This window comes from Trichoderma aggressivum (assembly GCF_033847375.1).
Source record: "Trichoderma aggressivum f. europaeum strain CBS 100526 chromosome Unknown scaffold_011, whole genome shotgun sequence".
NCBI lineage: Eukaryota > Fungi > Ascomycota > Sordariomycetes > Hypocreales > Hypocreaceae > Trichoderma > Trichoderma aggressivum.
In genome coordinates, this window is record NW_026946377.1 from 720,560 (window position 1) to 737,765 (window position 17,206).

Consider the following 17,206-nt stretch of genomic DNA (forward strand, 5'->3'; position numbering starts at 1 on the left):
CTTAGATGACGGCGCTTGTAATGAGAGCCAGGTAAGACCGGATGGGATTCCCGGTGTTCGGTCTAATCGGCCTAATAACAAAACCTGTGCGTGTGTGTGTCTCTCTCTCTCTCCATGGTGCTGACCTTGTATGAGCAGCAGTGTTACCGCCATCTGCTTTCTCTAAGCTTGGCCAAGCATTGCAATACTTGTAATAAAGGGTGTTTAGACAGGCTGCCCCACTGGTCCGTCGATCAAGCCCGTCGGAAAGGCCCAGTTCACCATGTACGGAGTACGGAGCATACCGCCTTGTTTCCTGGCGCCACTGCTAAACGAAGCCGGGGGGCTGCTAGGGCCAGATGTGCCAAGGACTTACGAGTACTAATATTGGCCCAGGCTCCAAGTAGGCGAAGCTAAAGAAAGACAGGCAAGCAGGCGGGCAAACTTTCCACGGCGGATGAGAGATGGCTTAGAGCCAGGTCACCAAGGAGCAGCCCTACCATTGCAAGGCTCATCTCTGGCGGTCAATATGGAGATTCGTTGGTAGATATTGCCAACACGAAACTGGACAGCACGGCCGGTTGGCTGGATCGTTTCCGTAGGGCAGATCTGAGGGGCCTCACCCGTCCGCTCATCTGTAGGGGACGTGCGCAGCAGCAGCCGGTGATCACGGACTGCCGGACGATCTTGGCCTACACAAGTAACTGTACTTTGGGGGGCATTTGGCGCGGATGGTAATTTAGATCCCGTAATACTAGTCTGTGGTGTAACGATGAGCTGTTGCTTTTTCGATTGTGGCGGTGGAGTGAAGTTTGAGCTGCATCCCTCGGGCACCCTGCTGCCGTGTCAACACACACGAACCGGAGTGTTGGATGATCCAATTGGGAGGGTGAGGAGTCCACATATGAGCATAGGCTTGTACAGCAATGTTTGATTCCCCCCCCCCCCCCTTGAAAAACTTTTCTTTTTCCTATCCCGCTCCCCTGCTTCGCCGATCATATACCCATTCATGATGGGTCTGGGCTCTCGACGAGAATGACGGGGAGTAGTATAATCCATACGTCCTGTAATACGGAGCATAGAGAGGGTAGTACCACCGGGTCTTCACACGGAAGACAGAGCAGCCGGTCTGGGTCGAGCGGTGGCAATGTTGGCACTGGTGCTCCGTACTCGTAGCTGTGTCGATGATATTGACAAGGTGAGAGCGTACAGAGTCTAGAGTGAGCGTACTCGCATGTGCGTCTGCATATAGTATGCTCGGTAATGCAAATACCGCTAGTGACAGGAGCTGGGGGGTCGTCATGCCTGCCGTGCTTGATTTCCCCCGAGTACCAGCCTCAGTGAGTGGCATGTCATGGACAATTGGACGTCTGTAACCATAATCTGTGCGCGTGATGGGCCAGCGGTCGTGGACCTACTAGCTCGTCCCCTTTCAGCGGCTGCGGCGGCCATCCTGCCCAGATGATGGTACCCAAGACTGAAAGAGTGGCAATCGGTGGGTGCTTATTCTTGGACTTGGGCTGCTCTGCATCCGGGGGACCCAAAATCACAAGCTGCGTCGTCGTGTCATGCCAGCAGACGAGTGCCATCAGTCATGGGTGGGCAAAGCTTGAATCAAACAGGTGGTTCCTGTGCCCCAGATTTTCGTGTTCTCGCACTTGAGAATTTTTTTTTTTGATGTAAGTCAACGGAGAGAGAAAGCTGGTCCTCTTTGGTGTGTGCGAGGCGGATGGGAAATGTGACCAGTGGTATGCAGGGCAGGAGAGCGACGCCAATTAGAGGGCCTGACTTGCATACAGACTGCTCGACGATCCGCCTCGGCCAAGATGGAGGGTAGCGGCGAACTATGGCGATGGGCCATCTGGCGGGCAAGCACCACGGCACTGGACGCTAAGGCGCGGGCTCGGAAGCACTGAAGGGTGGTGTTGGCGGTGCTGGAGATGAGATCAGCTCGCAAATGTGTCTTGGTTGTGTGCAACGTAGCCGACCGAGTCGAGCTTTGGGCTCCATACTGCGTGTCTAAACGAAGTCCGAAGTAATCCTCTTACATGGCTCGAAACAAACCAGAGCGAGAGGAATAGAAAAAGGAAAAAGAGCGCCAATGGTGACCGGGGCACGGCATAACCCCCCCCCCCCCCCCCCCCCCCCGGCACGGCCTGGGTTAGGGAGCCGCCGAGACTGATGTTTTGTCACTCCAGGGAGAATATTGGCCATCCATCATGTAATCTGCACCTGTCATCCACACTTTTGTGCTTGTGCTTGTAACACGATAGCCGGGGCAGTGAATCGAAGAATGGGGAGCAGAGCCAGCCAGCCAGCCAGGCATCCATCCATCCATCCCATTTATCCAGCCAGCCGGAGCGGCCCAGAGCAGCCGAGAGGGACCAGAGGAGACTAAGGAAAAGTCCAGGGTGGCTGGCTGGCTGAAAAAAATCCCCGTCGAGCTGCAGCAGAGCCGATGTCGTTGCGAGGAGGAGAGAGAGAGAACCGCCGAGTAACTCGTATCGTCCAAGGGTGTTGGGCTTGTCGATGCGGGTTGCAAGGGTACAGCAGCGTACAGTCAATGTTATAGCATGGTCAGAGATGAATTTGAAATGTCCAACGCGTGTGTTGCAGGATTGTTTTTCATAGAGGGAAATGCAGAGATTCAAATCAAAATCAAAATCAAATCAAATCAAATCAAATCAAATCAAATCCAAATCCAAATCCAAATCCAAATCCAAAAACAAATCCAAATCCTGTGTGTGGGCAAACCTCCTTCCAAGGTTCCTTCCTTCCCTTGGTCTGGTCTCAGGAGCTCTCAGCGAGGGCAGGTGCTGTCCACTGTGCCAACTCGCCTCTGGAGCCCTAACCTAACCACCGAGACGGCAGGCGCGCAAGGTTAGGTACACGTACACCGACAGTATACCTCAGGTACAGCACAGGTTACCTGATACTCGCCAGCTCAAGTTGTCGCATCGACGTCCATTTGATGTACAGGTACTGCTCGTACCTCTACTCCGGACCTACCTGGTACCTGTACCCAGGATCCATCGGCACAACTCCATGACTTGTCGATGATTGACAATTGATGTTTGTACGTAAGATTTCAATAGCAGTACTGACTGGAGCACAGCACTGTTGAATGCGAATGGATGGTTAGGGAGCACCCAACATGTACAGCTCGTAATAATATACCCAGGTAGTATGTACAGTACTTTCGTCATCGGGAGCTACGCTGCCTCAAAACTTCAAAGCCAATCTCTGTGGCACCGAGCGGTCTCAATCAAGTAAGTCGGCCACAATGCTTGAGCCGCCATTCGCCCGCCCTTTTGCGCGGCCTGCCGCCGAGGGCTGCGCGGATGTAGTATTTTTTATTTTTATGTCTATTTTCGCTGTTCATAGGGCATCGGCAGATTTCCTCCCTCCCTCGCTGTCTATGCTAGTGTGATTCATTGTCAGTGTTACCACCCCCCTCTGCATAGACGGCCGAATAGAGTCGCGCCCAACACCATCCTCTTTTCTCAGATATCACAAACAATCACTTTCACCGAGATGCACTAGCGGCATCGACTCGGGTCCCGTCGCATAGCCTGGGAATCGGTGCTTCACAGTCTGTCCTATCCCATCCTAGCAAGCTCTCTGCTCTCTTTGCTTCCCCCCCTCCACTACTCCGTAGTACTCGTACAAACTACAGAAGAAGAAGGGGAAAAAATTGAAATGATTTTCGTCTTGTTAGGACAGAGTTGCCTCGCTTCCTCTATCAATCTGCAGTGTTCTTGTTTTGCATCGTGTTGGTCGCATCATCTTTGATATCCTCTACCCTTGCCCTGGCCCTCAACTCACCCCCCCTTTACGAGCTCTGCCCTCTCTTTTTTGTTTTGCCCTTTTTTTTTTTTTTTTTTTTTTTTTTTTTTTTTTTTTTAATTTTCCTTTCCTTTCCCTCTTGTTCCTAATCCAAATTTCGTGTATCCCTCCCCCCTCATGCCCTTCCCTCTTCACAGCCTGGATCGTCGTTTCTCCGAGACCCTGTCTTGGAAGAACCCTTGTCCTCTGTGCCTCCGGACAGACACATCCCGAGTTTCTGCTCGTACGCTCGTCCTCCCCCAAACTTAAGCCCGAGTTCCAAGACAAGAGTGCCCACTGACAGCTGGCAATTGCATCACAGGGCTCAATCCCTGCTCTCCAATCTCACTCCCGACCTCCAAGATGCAAATCCCCACTACCCAATCGGGAACCACAACCGGATCTAAATCGCTTGTCTCTCGACAGCTCTGATACCCACACCCATCAAATCTCTTGCGGGTCGGGATCATGCCATGTATGTATGTACTACTACCATTGCTGGGCCATGGGCGGTCGGCACCCAGCGTGTGCGAGCAAATAAAGTACCTGTACCTCCCTGGCGTTGCTGGTGCGCCTGCTGCCCATATGCATCTCTTTGTTGGCCCGCGAGTAGCAAATACCTGCACATTCTCTCCTGCTACAGCCTCTCACGATCATAATCTGCCCACCGAGTACAGTAATACAAGCTGTAGGCGTCCAAGGTACGGCCGATGTCATTGTGCGTTAGCTGGGAGGTACCGCCTTGCATACCCCAAGCACATGTCCATACTATATATGCATGGCCCCATTGTCCGTGTCCTGAAGAAAACCCTGGCTGCTGCTTGTATGAGGCACCTGCTTCTGTTGCCCTTTCCCAACTGACCGTCTTCATATCACTGGCACTGGCACTGGCACTTCTTCTTCTTCTTCTTCTTCTTCTTCCACCTCTCCAACGCTCTTCTCCCTCTTCTCCCCTGAACATCCCCCCCCATCGCCCACTTTTTGATCTCTCTGTTTTTGCACTGCTTTCATCTCATCATATAACATCCTCCCTGCATCAGCTGGACAGACACTCTGGGCACGGCAATGGACCCATTGTCAGACCCCATATCGCCCTCTCTCGAACCTCCAGCCATGCCGGAGACGGAATCCTTCACCATCCCTGAGCTCAGCGACTCGGAGTACTTTGCAGAGGTGCTTCAGTTGCCTGTGGGCAAAACCGAAGCCCAGGCAGACCAAGAGCTGGTCGCGAGGGCAAACGCTGCAGGCATCGCCGCCACTCTGCCGTCCGTGGCTAGCAAACGACATCCCGCCAGCAGCTGTTCGGTCTCGTCATTCGGGACCCAGCAAGATCGAACCTTTTCCAATGCCTCCAACGGGTCAGCCAGCTCTGCGTTGACGCCGCACTCCTCCGTCTTTGGATCTCCGTGTTCTCTATTCGATACTGGGTCTGGAGGAAGGCGAGGTTCCAACAACAGCCTTACATTTTCCCATTACGAGCGATACATTTCCTCCATGGACCTCGTTAGCACTCAGATTCAACCTCCTCGAGTGCCACTTCTTGTTAACGATGGCTCTGCCCAGAGCCTGACCAGTGTTGGGTCCAAAAAGGGGAATTTTGCGAGCTTCAGAGACCGCCTGCGCTGGAAGAGAAAGACAATTGAACCCGTGGAAAACAAAATGTAAGGCTCCCTTACGTCTACTACAAGCATTGTCCTGTACAGGGCTGTTACTCCTTGCTTTTCACCCGTGATGAAACGATAAGCTGACAAGCCGTTTTTCAATACTCCGATATAGCCCATGTATTAGCTGTCGAAAGATTTTTGGAGCAGAATCAGGCGCGTTGCACAAGCTCCACTGTGGCCATATGCACTGCGTCGACTGCGTGAGAAACTTGGTAAACCAAGCCGTTGAGCATGAGTCCCAAATGCCACCACGCTGCTGCTCTCAGCCCCTCGCAGCCCCCCTTGTCAGGACAATCCTGAACCAGGAAGCTCAGGAGACCTTTTTGCTGGCAGTTCTGAAGCTCAGCACGCCTGTCGAGGAACGAATCTTTTGCCCAGATCCAGCCTGCGGCCACTTTATTCCGTCCCAGGACGGTCATGACCCCAAGCACCCATTCGATCTCACCTGCTTCAAATGCAACGGCCGCGTGTGTGTTATATGCAAAGGGACTGCCCATCCCATTGGCGAAGATTGCCCCCAAGATTGGGAACTGGCCGTATTGAAGAAGAAGCAGCAAGACAAGGGAAACTGGAAGCGATGCTACGAGTGCAGAGCCTTGGTTGAGCCGACTGAGGACTCTCCATACATGACCTGCCGATGCAAGGCTCGCTTCTGCTCCGTGTGCGTAGGCATCTGGGATCCCACGACTGGATGCCCCAATCTTTGCAGCTTTGAAGAGGAACTACAGCGGCGCCGACAGAGCAAAGAGGCCATGTCCTGCGCGAGTGAGCAGCGATTGCGAGCCAACTCGTCGATCCAGCAACTTGGACAAGAGCAACAAGACGAGCTGCGCCGTTTCCTGGATTACAAGTCACAGGGAAAGGACGCCTTGCAGACACGCCACCTGATGCAAGAGGCTGCGATGGAAGAAAAGTACGAGTGTCAGGAGGAGAAGCTCCACGAGAGACATGAGAGAGCCTGTACTGCGCAAGAAGATCGCCACGTTGTCGCCGAGATGGGGCTGCTCGAAACGCTGGAGCAAGATGAGCTCAACATCCATCTCCGACTCAAGCACATGGAGGCCTATTGCAATGGCCTCGGCCGCAACCCAAGCTCGTCGGCGCCAGTCAGAGTCGTCACTGAGCGAGACCTGAGAGAGCTGGGCCAGCAGTATTACTTGCGGGACGGCATGGGTCGCATGCGCGAGTCGAAAATCAATCTCATGAGGGAGCGACAGTCTTTCAAGATGGAGGAGCTTCGGGCAAAACAGACAGAGGAGCTTTCGCTTTTCCTCGATAAGAGACAGGAGGCGCTGGACAGGCTCGAAGCCCAGTGCGTCCAAGAGGAATCACAGTTCAATCAAGTTTTCGAATGCCGCCAGTCACGCCTGCAGTCTCGATGGGTGCTCGCCATTGAGGTCTTGTGCAAGGAGCTCGAGGAGCAGAACCCCGGCCAGATCTACCGCCGCATTGCCACCCCACGATGGCCCGATGAAAGGACCCTTCAGGTCCACCAATAAGTCCGGCGAGGGCTGCTATACCCTATTCCAATGGATGTTGAATTCGCAAGCGGGCTTACCCACAGCCTTGTCAGGGCTTCGCAACTCGACGACAGCCTTTACGTCTACACATACAGTTACGGCCGCCACCAGCCCTTGTTTCCTTTGTTCGTTTCCATTGCTCTATTTCTCTCCGTTGGCAGCTGAGACATGGACCCAGGCCTCTGTTTCATTTGTTCGTTTTAATCGTTTTAATCCCCCGCCGTTATTCCAACAATTCTACACCAACACGCACATCGCAAGATCAACCGCTTAATCCTAATATTGTTAAACACGTTATATCACACTCCCTTCCACCACTTGTTGTTTCCCCCATACTCTCTTTTATAATGTTGATAATTTTCATTTCCTTTAGTGTTTTGTCGGCAGCATGGTTTAGCGCTTTAGGCATGGCGAAAGGTTGAGGCGCGAAGAAAAAGGAAACAAGCAGTCAGGGTTTCTACTACCTCTGTATTCCCCTGGCTGCTGCGTCTTGGACTTTTAATTCTTCTACAATGGCGTGTGTTTAACGCCAAGCTCCTTCTAAGGGCTTTTTTTTACTATCAATGGATGATTGTTATGATACCAACCAAAAAGGGCGTTGTGTACAAAATAGGGACTTTATTTGGCGAGTTCACATCGAGTCAATCCTTAATGGATGAGGTCAGAGCTGAACATGGTTCAGCATGGGGCCTGGAGGATGCGTTACACGCACTATGGCTGTGGCTCTGGTAGCTTTTTGCTCGCTTAGGACAATGTGAACATCAGTTACTTAAACCTGGTCCAATTTGAATCACCCAAAATCTCGATTTGTTGAAATGAACGTAGCCGATATCGTAGGGAACCAAAGACAGTGGTCAGGCGTATTGACAAGAGTCTAAGCGATGCACAAGCCTGCCCAGAACGAGTATCACATATGACAGTCTCAGTTGTCCAAGTGTTGATGTGAATCATGTCATTGCTTTTTCTTGCGGTGAAAAAGACTCAGCCGCCGAGGTAGCATTCTGTTTCCCGTTGCAATATAGCCCCTTGGACGGGCTTCGCGCAACTTATTCCGGGTTCTTGGATTCATGTTCCAGATTTCGGACAACCCCGGGTGCAGCTAATTCAGCGGGCGAGACATGCGTCCAGCCATGGATCGAGGATGATCAGCTGGCTATCCACACCACCTAAATCTTTCCCCTGAGCCGTCCACGGGCTGAGAGCAAGCCCATTTGTTAGCTGCCGTGCTTTGTTCCAATGTGGTTCCCGCTTTAACCCCCCCAGGAACGCCGTGGCACATGTGCCGATCCGAAGTAGTACTGTATTTCGTATCCAGTATAAGCTGCTCTGGTGGCACTCGAAAAGGGCGGTTGATGCTGGGGTGTTTATCCCGGGAGCTTCCCTAGTTGCCGGCTCGGAGAGTTTTGAGAGCCTTGTCTGCCTTGCTGGGATGGGTTCTGCTGTCATTAGATGTCACATTTGCTCTTGAACAGACGTCATCTGTATTGACCGAATTTTGAGACAAACTCCTCTCTCTCTCTCTCTCTCTCTCTCTCTCTCTCTCTCTTTCTCTCTCTCTTTCCCTTCTCCCCTTATTCTTTTAGGCCCCTTTTCCTTTTGTTTAGCCGCTTTCACGCCTTGCATAGGACGGTAAACCCGGTACTGCTGTGATATGTTTCAAACACACAGAAGATGGTGTGTCCCTCATTTGTGACTGATGGCGCTTAGACCTATCGGCCGAGACACAACAAAAGTGATGGATTCGTCATCGTACGAGCATAACAGGGGACAAGGATCCAGCACTATTGTACTGGTTAGAAGAGAGAGGAGTGGTCACGATTGTGCACAGCCAGGTTCTTTCTGTTCTGTCTCGCCCGTACTGTAGCAGCCGCCACGAAAATAAAGTCTCGGAAGAGGACGATCCCGAGAATCGACTACTATTTCCCTCGCCTTCTTCTCTTGACCGTCGGCGATAGACGCGAATGCCGAGCCGCAATACAGGTAGTCAGGTGGGCGTAGGCCTATACACACACGTGGACGCAGAGATGTCGATGGGCTGAGAGATAAGACCCTCTTACTCTTGGTCCAAGTGGCGCATTTCTTGTCTCAAAGTAATTATACCAAGCTCATAGCCCATCCGTGAGGCCTCAAGTACCTATACTTGCGTCGTTTCTGTGCCTTGTTTCCTACCATCCGGAGCATATTTCCCGGTTTTCGGGGTGATGGTGGGAAGGGGAAGCACCGCAAAGGGAGGGAGGGAAAAGAAAAGAAGAGAAAAGAACGCCGCCGCCGCCGCCGCCATCGCCAATAACCCTGTCAGCTGAATCGATCAATGGTTCTGCCACAATTCAGCTTTCACCAAAGCATATCAGTTCCGACGGCAGCATAGACGCCCATCTGAGCGGCCTTTTGCTTAAGCCCTCACTTGCAGCACAGCAATCTCTCCATGCTTTCAAGCTGTGAATCTGGTCTTCTCACAGCTGTACGACATGACACACCGTGTGTTGAAGTCATCCCGTGTTGGAGTCATGCATCCAGCAGTATGACCTCTTGAAAGAGAATTTTGTCTTAAAGAACCCATGCTGTGTAATCGGCGACCTGCGAAACTGAATGGGCTCCTCCTTCGGACAAGAAGCACCCATCACCATCATCGGCGATTTGCCGTCTTTGCGGAGGGAATGGCCGATCGGACATGAGCCTCTCCAGGCATCAACGATTTTGATACTTCCATCGTACGAGTTAATATTCGCTGTCTCAGCCTCAGTCTCAGTTGAGAAACTCTCTGTATCTTTGTATCTCTCACCGAAGACGTAGACGTACGAGTATGTGCTTGACACAGAGTGGAGAAGACGGAATAGCCCATCCTGATGACCCCCTGGTCGCGATTTGGCAAGGTCTGGCACACCAGATGAAATGTTGGAGCTGCCGCTAAGCAATGCGGCTCGTAGATCCGGTAAAGCGGCAAATCTAATAGTCCGGCATCCCCTCTAGCAAAACGGCAACAGATTGGGGCCTTGGGGCTTCGGTTATCGCACGTGATCTTATCCGGCAAGAGCCCCACGCGCTTGGCGCACCGAACTGGGTCGTGCAAGAGGAAAAAAAAACCCTGCCGAATAGCACAAAATTACAGCCGAAGGAGAAAAAAATACGCCCTTTTTGCTACCCACACGGACTACCGCGATTCGCAACCTCTCGACTCTCTCTTGCACACCTTCACCATCAAGGACACACATCAATCACAATGGAATCCAGCAGCAAGGCCCCCGTCAAGCTCGTCAAGGTGACCCGAGTTCTCGGCCGTACCGGTATGAAGAGACCTCGCTCTGTCGCCCTAGCATTCCCTCTCGCCAGTCTCCTGCCGTCGCCGTCGTTGCAGTTGTTGTCGCCGTTGTCGCTCGATTGTTCTCATGGGAAGATGGAGGAAAAATTCTCAGTTTCAATTCTTAAAAAGGAAACAATATAAGAAGGGGAAACTCGCGGTCGACAATACAACAAATTGCAGACGCCATGGCATGCAGATTGGCCGAGGGACATGTTGGGGGCATCTGTGGAATCGAATCATAAAAAGGCTAACGGAAACGTTCTCAGGCTCTCGTGGTGGTGTCACCCAGGTCCGTGTCGAGTTCATGGACGACCAGACCCGTTCCATCATCCGAAACGTCAAGGGACCCGGTATGTTTGAAACCCTGCGATGGCTAGGCTGAACCGTGGCATTGTTGGCTGACTTGTCTACACAGTCCGTGAGGACGACATCCTTTGCCTGCTCGAGTCCGAACGTGAGGCCAGACGTCTGCGATAAATTTCGACGGTCAGAGCGGAGGAAAAGAAAGCAGATGGTAGAGGTTCTCAATGGCGTGAACGGGTACGGGTCATTTTCTTTTGGGTGTGTTCCGACTGGACATTACGGCCTCTTGTGACGACGGCATGAAACGATGGTGTCAAGTAGCGACAACCGGCAGGGCTTCATCCTACCTAGTCGGAAATACCTAGGCTCATTCTCATAAAAAAAAAGGATACAAAGCTTCTTTTTTTTTTGGTCCAGACATGGATGGCTCCTTGTTCCAGCTCCCAAGTGCAGATCTCGCTGGCTCTACCAACGACTTGACTGAATCAATTATACTAATCAACAGGCCTCCCCTTTGTGCTAAAGGCTGCCGTGGGATTGCGGCATTACTACACAGCCGGTATGGGTTTCCTTTTGGGTATTGTACTACACTACGGTATCTTGACGTGTCGCCACGACTTACGAGGGTACATGTATAAGTATAAAAGAGTATGCGTTTCTAAGCGTGCCAATACGCACAGTAGGGTGCCGCCTTTGCCACTCAATAGTCTTGCTCGTTGAGTAAGCGTGCGAGTAATACTACTAAAACAAGTGCCTGATATGAGAGACAAGCGCAAGTATTGCTATAACCGCAGTGGGTGGCATCTAAACAAGAGGAGTGATGGTGGTGAGCATAACGGCCAGCAGTCAGTCTCTCGGTCATGCAGTTGTCACGTTGCATCGCACTGCTCGTATATATCGGGCACCAATTCTACGGATGGCTCATCATCTGTTGATGCAGTGAGAGATTAGGAGCATGTTTCACAGCAATGTCGGGGCAAGCAAAAAACAAGAGAACTGGAGACTTTGGTGGCGCTTTCGTTTCTTCCTCGGGCGCTGCTGAGAGATCGGCACAGATGCATCCGGAGAGGGGAAGATGGTTGATCGATAATGACAGCTCTAGCAGCAAATATTGACCTAAACACATCCATACTCTGCGGTCAACTTATAAGAGGAAACGCGAAGCTTCTTTTGTTTTCCTTCATTTACCAACATTTTGTCGTTTGGTCGCCGTTCTAGTCGTTCCTCTCATGTTGTTGAACCCTCGTGCTCCGTTTCTACAGTACGAGTACGGCGTACATACGCGTACGGACCACATTGTGAGCTAAACCACCTGGGATAGGTCCCCTAGCGCGCCTATTTATAAGGTTGAGCCGCTGAAACTTTGGACAGCTTCTGCCCAGTCTCCAGCCTTTCTGGGCTCCCCGCAGCAGCCACGCACATGTGAGAGGCACTAGGCTTCGAAGCAATCGACAGTTTCACCGAAAGTGTCTCGCTCTACTTCGTACAGTCACGGCCGGTCATGAGAGACAACGAGCAAGAATTGAACAAGACGAAACTTTGAAAGGAAGAAATCGAAAGTGGATCGTGGACTGTGGAAAAGGCGGTGCGCAATGACGTGGGTTTCATCCATGAGAAAATCAGTACCTACATACCCAACTCAATGGTCATTGAACTCTTCTACTTTTGGCGAGGTGCAGACCTCAACTTCAACACCAGTATGTACCTTGGTATTTTACACGAGGGCGGTCGGAGTTAGTACAGAGATGGTACCGATGCACTACGCCATGGATTGAATGTGTAGCGCCCCGGCCTCAGCGAGCGATTTCAGCGCCAGCCGCCGGTACTGCCATTTCCAGCGCCCGGCAAGTACCTGGCCTCGTAGTCTGGATGTACTGGGCTGCCTGCTAGCAGCGGTAGCTCAAGGGCCAGCGTTGCCTCTCAGCAGCACCAACCCCCCAAGAAGAGCCACTGAAAGCCAAAACATGCCACCAAACCCCCCATACCAAGGTTTCCCCCCCATCTCCATCTCCATCTCCATCTCCATTCTTCATCCCCATCCTCTATCCCCATCGACGTCCGTTATCCGCTTCTATAAGCCCGTCCCCATTTGATACTGGACCTCCATCAGCCACCCACTTCAACCTGCAGCAGGAATTGGACTGTATTTATTGCGTCCTTGGCGGCTGTCCGAACAAAGAACCCGGCCCCCAAATCTCTTCTGCAGCCAGCTTCTGTAATCCCCATCGCTTGCCGATTGGCTTGTGCTCTACGAATCTCGGGCCCCTCACCCTGCTCTTATTTTTATTTTCCCTTTCTTGTCTTCTCTCTTCCTGATTTTTTCTTCTTTTTTATTACTGGTGACGACATCGGAGAGAGCGGCACCTTTCAATGGTCTCTCTGAACTGATCGACATCGCTTCCGTTGCAGCTCCTAGACACACACACACACACACACATACACAACAAGCTACATACACAGAAGAAGAAGAAGAAGTTGAAAAGACATCAAGCTCCAAACCGAGGCTTGCGAAGCTCATCACGTCGCAAAGCATCGCCCCCGTCTTCAAAAAGGGCTGTGACTCTCCCATCAAAGACATATTCGACGTTTTCCCAGTGAGTTTTCCACCCCTGCCTCCCTCTCCCGCCACTTCGTTGGTCCGTTATAGTTCGTTCCATTCATGCTGTTCCTGCATCTCACTCACCCGTATCCACATCCTAGCACGAACTCCAATCGTGGCGGCGCATCTCTTTTTTTCCCTCGCGAATTAACGGGCGATACAAACACAGAGATTCGTCATCGCCTACTGCTCAATCTCTCCCTCCCCAATCGTACACGAGGCGTCGAGCCCCCTCCAAGGCAAAACCGCGCGCAACATGTCCGACTTTCGCTCCCCCATCGACACCTCTGTGCCGTCACTGTCGCTCCAGATGCCGCAGATGACGACGCAGCAGCACAGGCGAGACTATTCAGGGTCCATTACACTAGACGACCCTACGCTTGGCCGACCAGCTTCCGGCGATGCTGCTACCATGCAAGAAGGCGCCGAAACCGATCCAAGGCTCAGCGAGGGCATGGCGACGCTTCACCTGGGGACTGGTGCGGACCAGCCCAGCCCTCCGCCCCCGACTGATCCAGCCGTGTTGAAGTTGGTTGTCGAGGTGCTGGCATCCGAGGTACGAATCTTGCGAGTGAAATGCGCACGCGTCATCTCCATGCTGACTCCTCTCAACAGCAAGGTATTCCCGCGCTGCTGCAGCGCTTGAAGCAGAGCATAGCTTCCGCAAAAGTGAGTTGCTATCAATCTTACAATCTGGGTAGATCGTCGTCCTTGTGCATAGGGCGGCCGGCTGGGCATGCAGTGCTAGCTGCAGCTCTAGCACCACGGGGCTGAGACAACAGAAGCGAAGACGAAGCTGACGTCTAATCAGGAATTCGGCACCTTTCTCAAAAAACGAGCCGGCCTGGAAGACGACAGTGCTCAGACCCTCAAGAAGCTGGCGCGCGCCACCCAGGATAACATACGGCGACCCGAACAGCGCGGAGGCACATTCGTCCACGTCTACGAGGAAATGGTCCATATTCACGAGCGCATGGCTGATAATGGCATCCAGTTTGCCGCCACACTTCTCCAAATGAACGAAGAGCTCCTCGAGGCCGCCGGAAACGCTGAGCGCAACCGCAAGGTCTGGAAGGCCAACGGCCTGGCCGCTGAGCAAAAAGTCGTCGACCTTGAAGCCGCCATGCGCAAGAGCAAAGCAAAGTACGACTCTCTGGCTGAAGAATATGATCGCGCCAGGACGGGCGAGAGCAGGCCCGGCGGCGGCAAGGTCTTGGGCGCATTCAAGGCGCACAAGTCAGCCGCCCAACAAGAGGAGGAGCTCCTGAAGAAGGTCCAGACCGCAGACCAGATATACCACAGCGCCGTCACCAGTCTTCAGTCCGAAAAGGCCCAGCTCCAGACCACGACCCGCCCCGAGATCGTCAAGTCATTACAAGAGGCTATCCGCGAGATTGATTCCGCCGTTGGGATGCAAATGCAAAGATTCGGTAAGTATTTATTTGGCTGGCAAAATACCAACTGCGAGCTAGATGCTGACTAGTAAACTCTTCCATAGCTTTGAACAACGAGAACCTGCTGCTAGGCAACGGTCTTGTCATCAGTCCCTTCAGGAACGCAGCTTCCATCGGCCCCAACCAACCCCGAAGCATGAGATATGCCATTGCATCCATCAGCATCGACAAGGACCTGGATGAGTTCGTAGCAGGATATCACTCCAAGGTCCAGCCAAACCCCGGCGAGATCAAATATGAACGCAATCCGGTGCGTATTCAATGTTCCATCTGATTCTACCTCTGGCCGCTCCTATGCTAATATGCTTTCTTCCTTTAACTTTTAGGTCCTTGGTTCAGCTCCCAGCGCCATGGGCCACTCATCATTGCCCTCTGTTTCCCACACTTCTAAGCCTTCCATTAGCCAGGCTGCTCCTCAAGGAGGATATCAACAATCCCCACAGTCCTTTTCAGTCAACTCAAGAACAGGCCATAGCAATAGCTTTAGCAGTTCGACACCAGGCGGCCCAGGTCTCCAGGGACCAGGGCCAGGAACCATTGTGCCAGCGGCTGCTTCAACTCCCACCAGTGCAGAGCCCCTAAAGTCGTTCCATCAGCCCAACCACAGCCGAACCTTTAGCCAAGGTAACATGCTGAACTCTCCCGTCAGCCCTCCATCTCAGCAGTACGGTGCAGGTCCAGCACCAGGAGCTCCTCGATTCCCCAATGGCGGTCCCACCACCACCGGCCCGCCTCAACTCGGGGCGCTTCCCTTCCAAGATAACGAAGGCCCATCAACCAAGAGCGCTTCACCTCCTCAGTTGGGACTTCCCTACCAGCCTCCTGGGCCAAGCGCTCCCCCGGCATACAGTGCCCCCAACCATGGCCCCCCAGCCTCCAAGCCAGTGTTTGGCGTTCATCTCGGCCGCCTTTATGAGAGGGACGGCCTTGCTGTCCCTATGGTTGTGTATCAGTGCATCCAGGCTGTTGACTTATTTGGTCTCGGGGTAGAAGGCATCTACCGTCAATCTGGGTCGTTGAATCACATCAATAGACTGAAAACCATGTTCGATTCTGGTATGTCCCACGCCCACCCCCTTGGCTACTTGGCTACTCACTAATGTTCCCTTGTGCAGAATCCCAGGCACAAGCTCTTGATTTCAGAAATCCGGAGAACTTCTTTCACGATGTCAACAGCGTTACGGGCCTGTTGAAGCAGTTCTTCCGTGACCTCCCCGACCCCTTGTTCACGACAGAACACCACAGCAGCTTTATCAACGCAGCGAGTATGTCACCTCCCGAAACCCGAGGCTCTTTTAGCTCCTTTTGACTTGCGTACTAACTAACCATGTACTTACAGAAAACGAAGACGAGATTGTTCGACGAGACTCACTCCACGCCATCATCAACAGCCTCCCCGACCCCAACTACGCCACCCTGCGCGCCCTAATGCTTCACCTACACCGCGTCATTGACAATTCTCACGTCAACCGCATGAACTCTCACAACCTAGCCGTCATTCTCGGCCCAACCCTCATGGGCACTGACCCAAGCACCGCCATTACAGATGCTGGCTGGCAGATCAAAGTCATCGATACCATCTTGGTCAACACATACCAGATTTTCGATGAGGATTAGTTCTAGCTTGCTATGCTCTTTCCGAAGTAATCTAGTCTCGTATTTCTGTTCATCTCCACCTTGTCTCTATTGCATGGCGTTTCCATTCTTTCGTTCCCTTGTTATTCCTTTTTTTCCCCCTTACTCTCATCTCACCTTTCCAATCATTAGTATGTTTTTTTTTGTTTTTACTCTGTATTTCTCACAAACGTGTCGATTTATACAATCAATTTCCTTTACATTTTGCTTCCCATCCACCACCCCAAAAAATTTGTCTCAGCTATTTCGTTGGAACGCTCTTCTTTCCCCGTCTCTGCTAGGGAAAGGGCTCTAGATTGTATTGTTCATAGCTTCAAGTACTGATCGGTCGCTTGCTGGCTAACAAGACCACGCGCGTCTTTATTTCTCTTCTGTCGTGGGGCGATGTGGATGGGATTTGATGGATGGAATGAACTAGATTGTATAAGTTAGGATAACTTCAAAGTATGTATAATAGAATGTTATCCCCTTTTTTTCCGTCTTGTCTCGGTTCTCCTCTGCCGTAACTCTTCATAGCATTATGTGTGAGTATATATAAGTCAAGTCATTCAATTCAGCAAAGGTATCCTACAGAGAAACAGCCATAACAAAAAGAAACAACCAGCAAAGAGCAAAACCCCGCTTCAAAGCCTCTCCCCATATCCATGCCGTAATACAGAACAAACTCCAAATCCCAGATTGAAAAGAAAAAACACAGGCAATGCTTCGCAATGAGCCTCCTTCTACATCAATGTCAGTTTCAGAATATGTCACATCCTTCTTTAACCCCTTTCCTCCTGTATCACAATTTTATGGCTTCTCCAACACACAAAGAAGAGAAGTTGGCGAAGAATCCCCCCCTACTCCTTTAACAAGATATGAAATGTAGGAAAGAAAGAAGAAAGAAATGACAAAGAAAAAGAACAAGACAAGGTGGTTGAAAGAAA

General features: G+C 51.8%; 4 protein-coding genes across 4 annotated transcripts; all 4 read left to right on the forward strand.

Annotated features, from left to right (window-relative positions):
* Positions 1-4,917: 4,917 nt before the first annotated feature.
* Triagg1_3841 (uncharacterized protein) lies at positions 4,918-5,469 on the forward strand (the record flags this gene model as incomplete). The annotated part of the gene is made up of 1 exon (XM_062898178.1): positions 4,918-5,469. One exon carries the CDS (start codon positions 4,918-4,920, stop codon positions 5,467-5,469), a length of 552 nt encoding a protein of 183 aa, XP_062757344.1.
* Positions 5,470-5,710: 241 nt separating this feature from the next.
* Positions 5,711-6,967, forward strand: Triagg1_3842 (uncharacterized protein; the record flags this gene model as incomplete). The annotated part of the gene is made up of 1 exon (XM_062898179.1): positions 5,711-6,967. The coding sequence occupies one exon, from the start codon at positions 5,711-5,713 to the stop codon at positions 6,965-6,967; it is 1,257 nt and encodes a 418-aa protein (XP_062757345.1).
* Positions 6,968-10,208: 3,241 nt separating this feature from the next.
* Positions 10,209-10,766, forward strand: Triagg1_3843 (uncharacterized protein; the record flags this gene model as incomplete). Its single annotated transcript, XM_062898180.1, has 3 exons — positions 10,209-10,272; positions 10,556-10,639; positions 10,705-10,766. 3 exons carry the CDS (start codon positions 10,209-10,211, stop codon positions 10,764-10,766), a joined length of 210 nt encoding a protein of 69 aa, XP_062757346.1.
* A 1,468-nt stretch (positions 10,767-12,234) lies between these two features.
* Triagg1_3844 (uncharacterized protein) lies at positions 12,235-16,262 on the forward strand (the record flags this gene model as incomplete). The annotated part of the gene is made up of 9 exons (XM_062898181.1): positions 12,235-12,289; positions 13,002-13,186; positions 13,361-13,747; positions 13,807-13,860; positions 13,952-14,621; positions 14,690-14,895; positions 14,972-15,701; positions 15,761-15,910; positions 15,985-16,262. 9 exons carry the CDS (start codon positions 12,235-12,237, stop codon positions 16,260-16,262), a joined length of 2,715 nt encoding a protein of 904 aa, XP_062757347.1.
* Between the last annotated feature and the right edge of the window lie 944 nt (positions 16,263-17,206).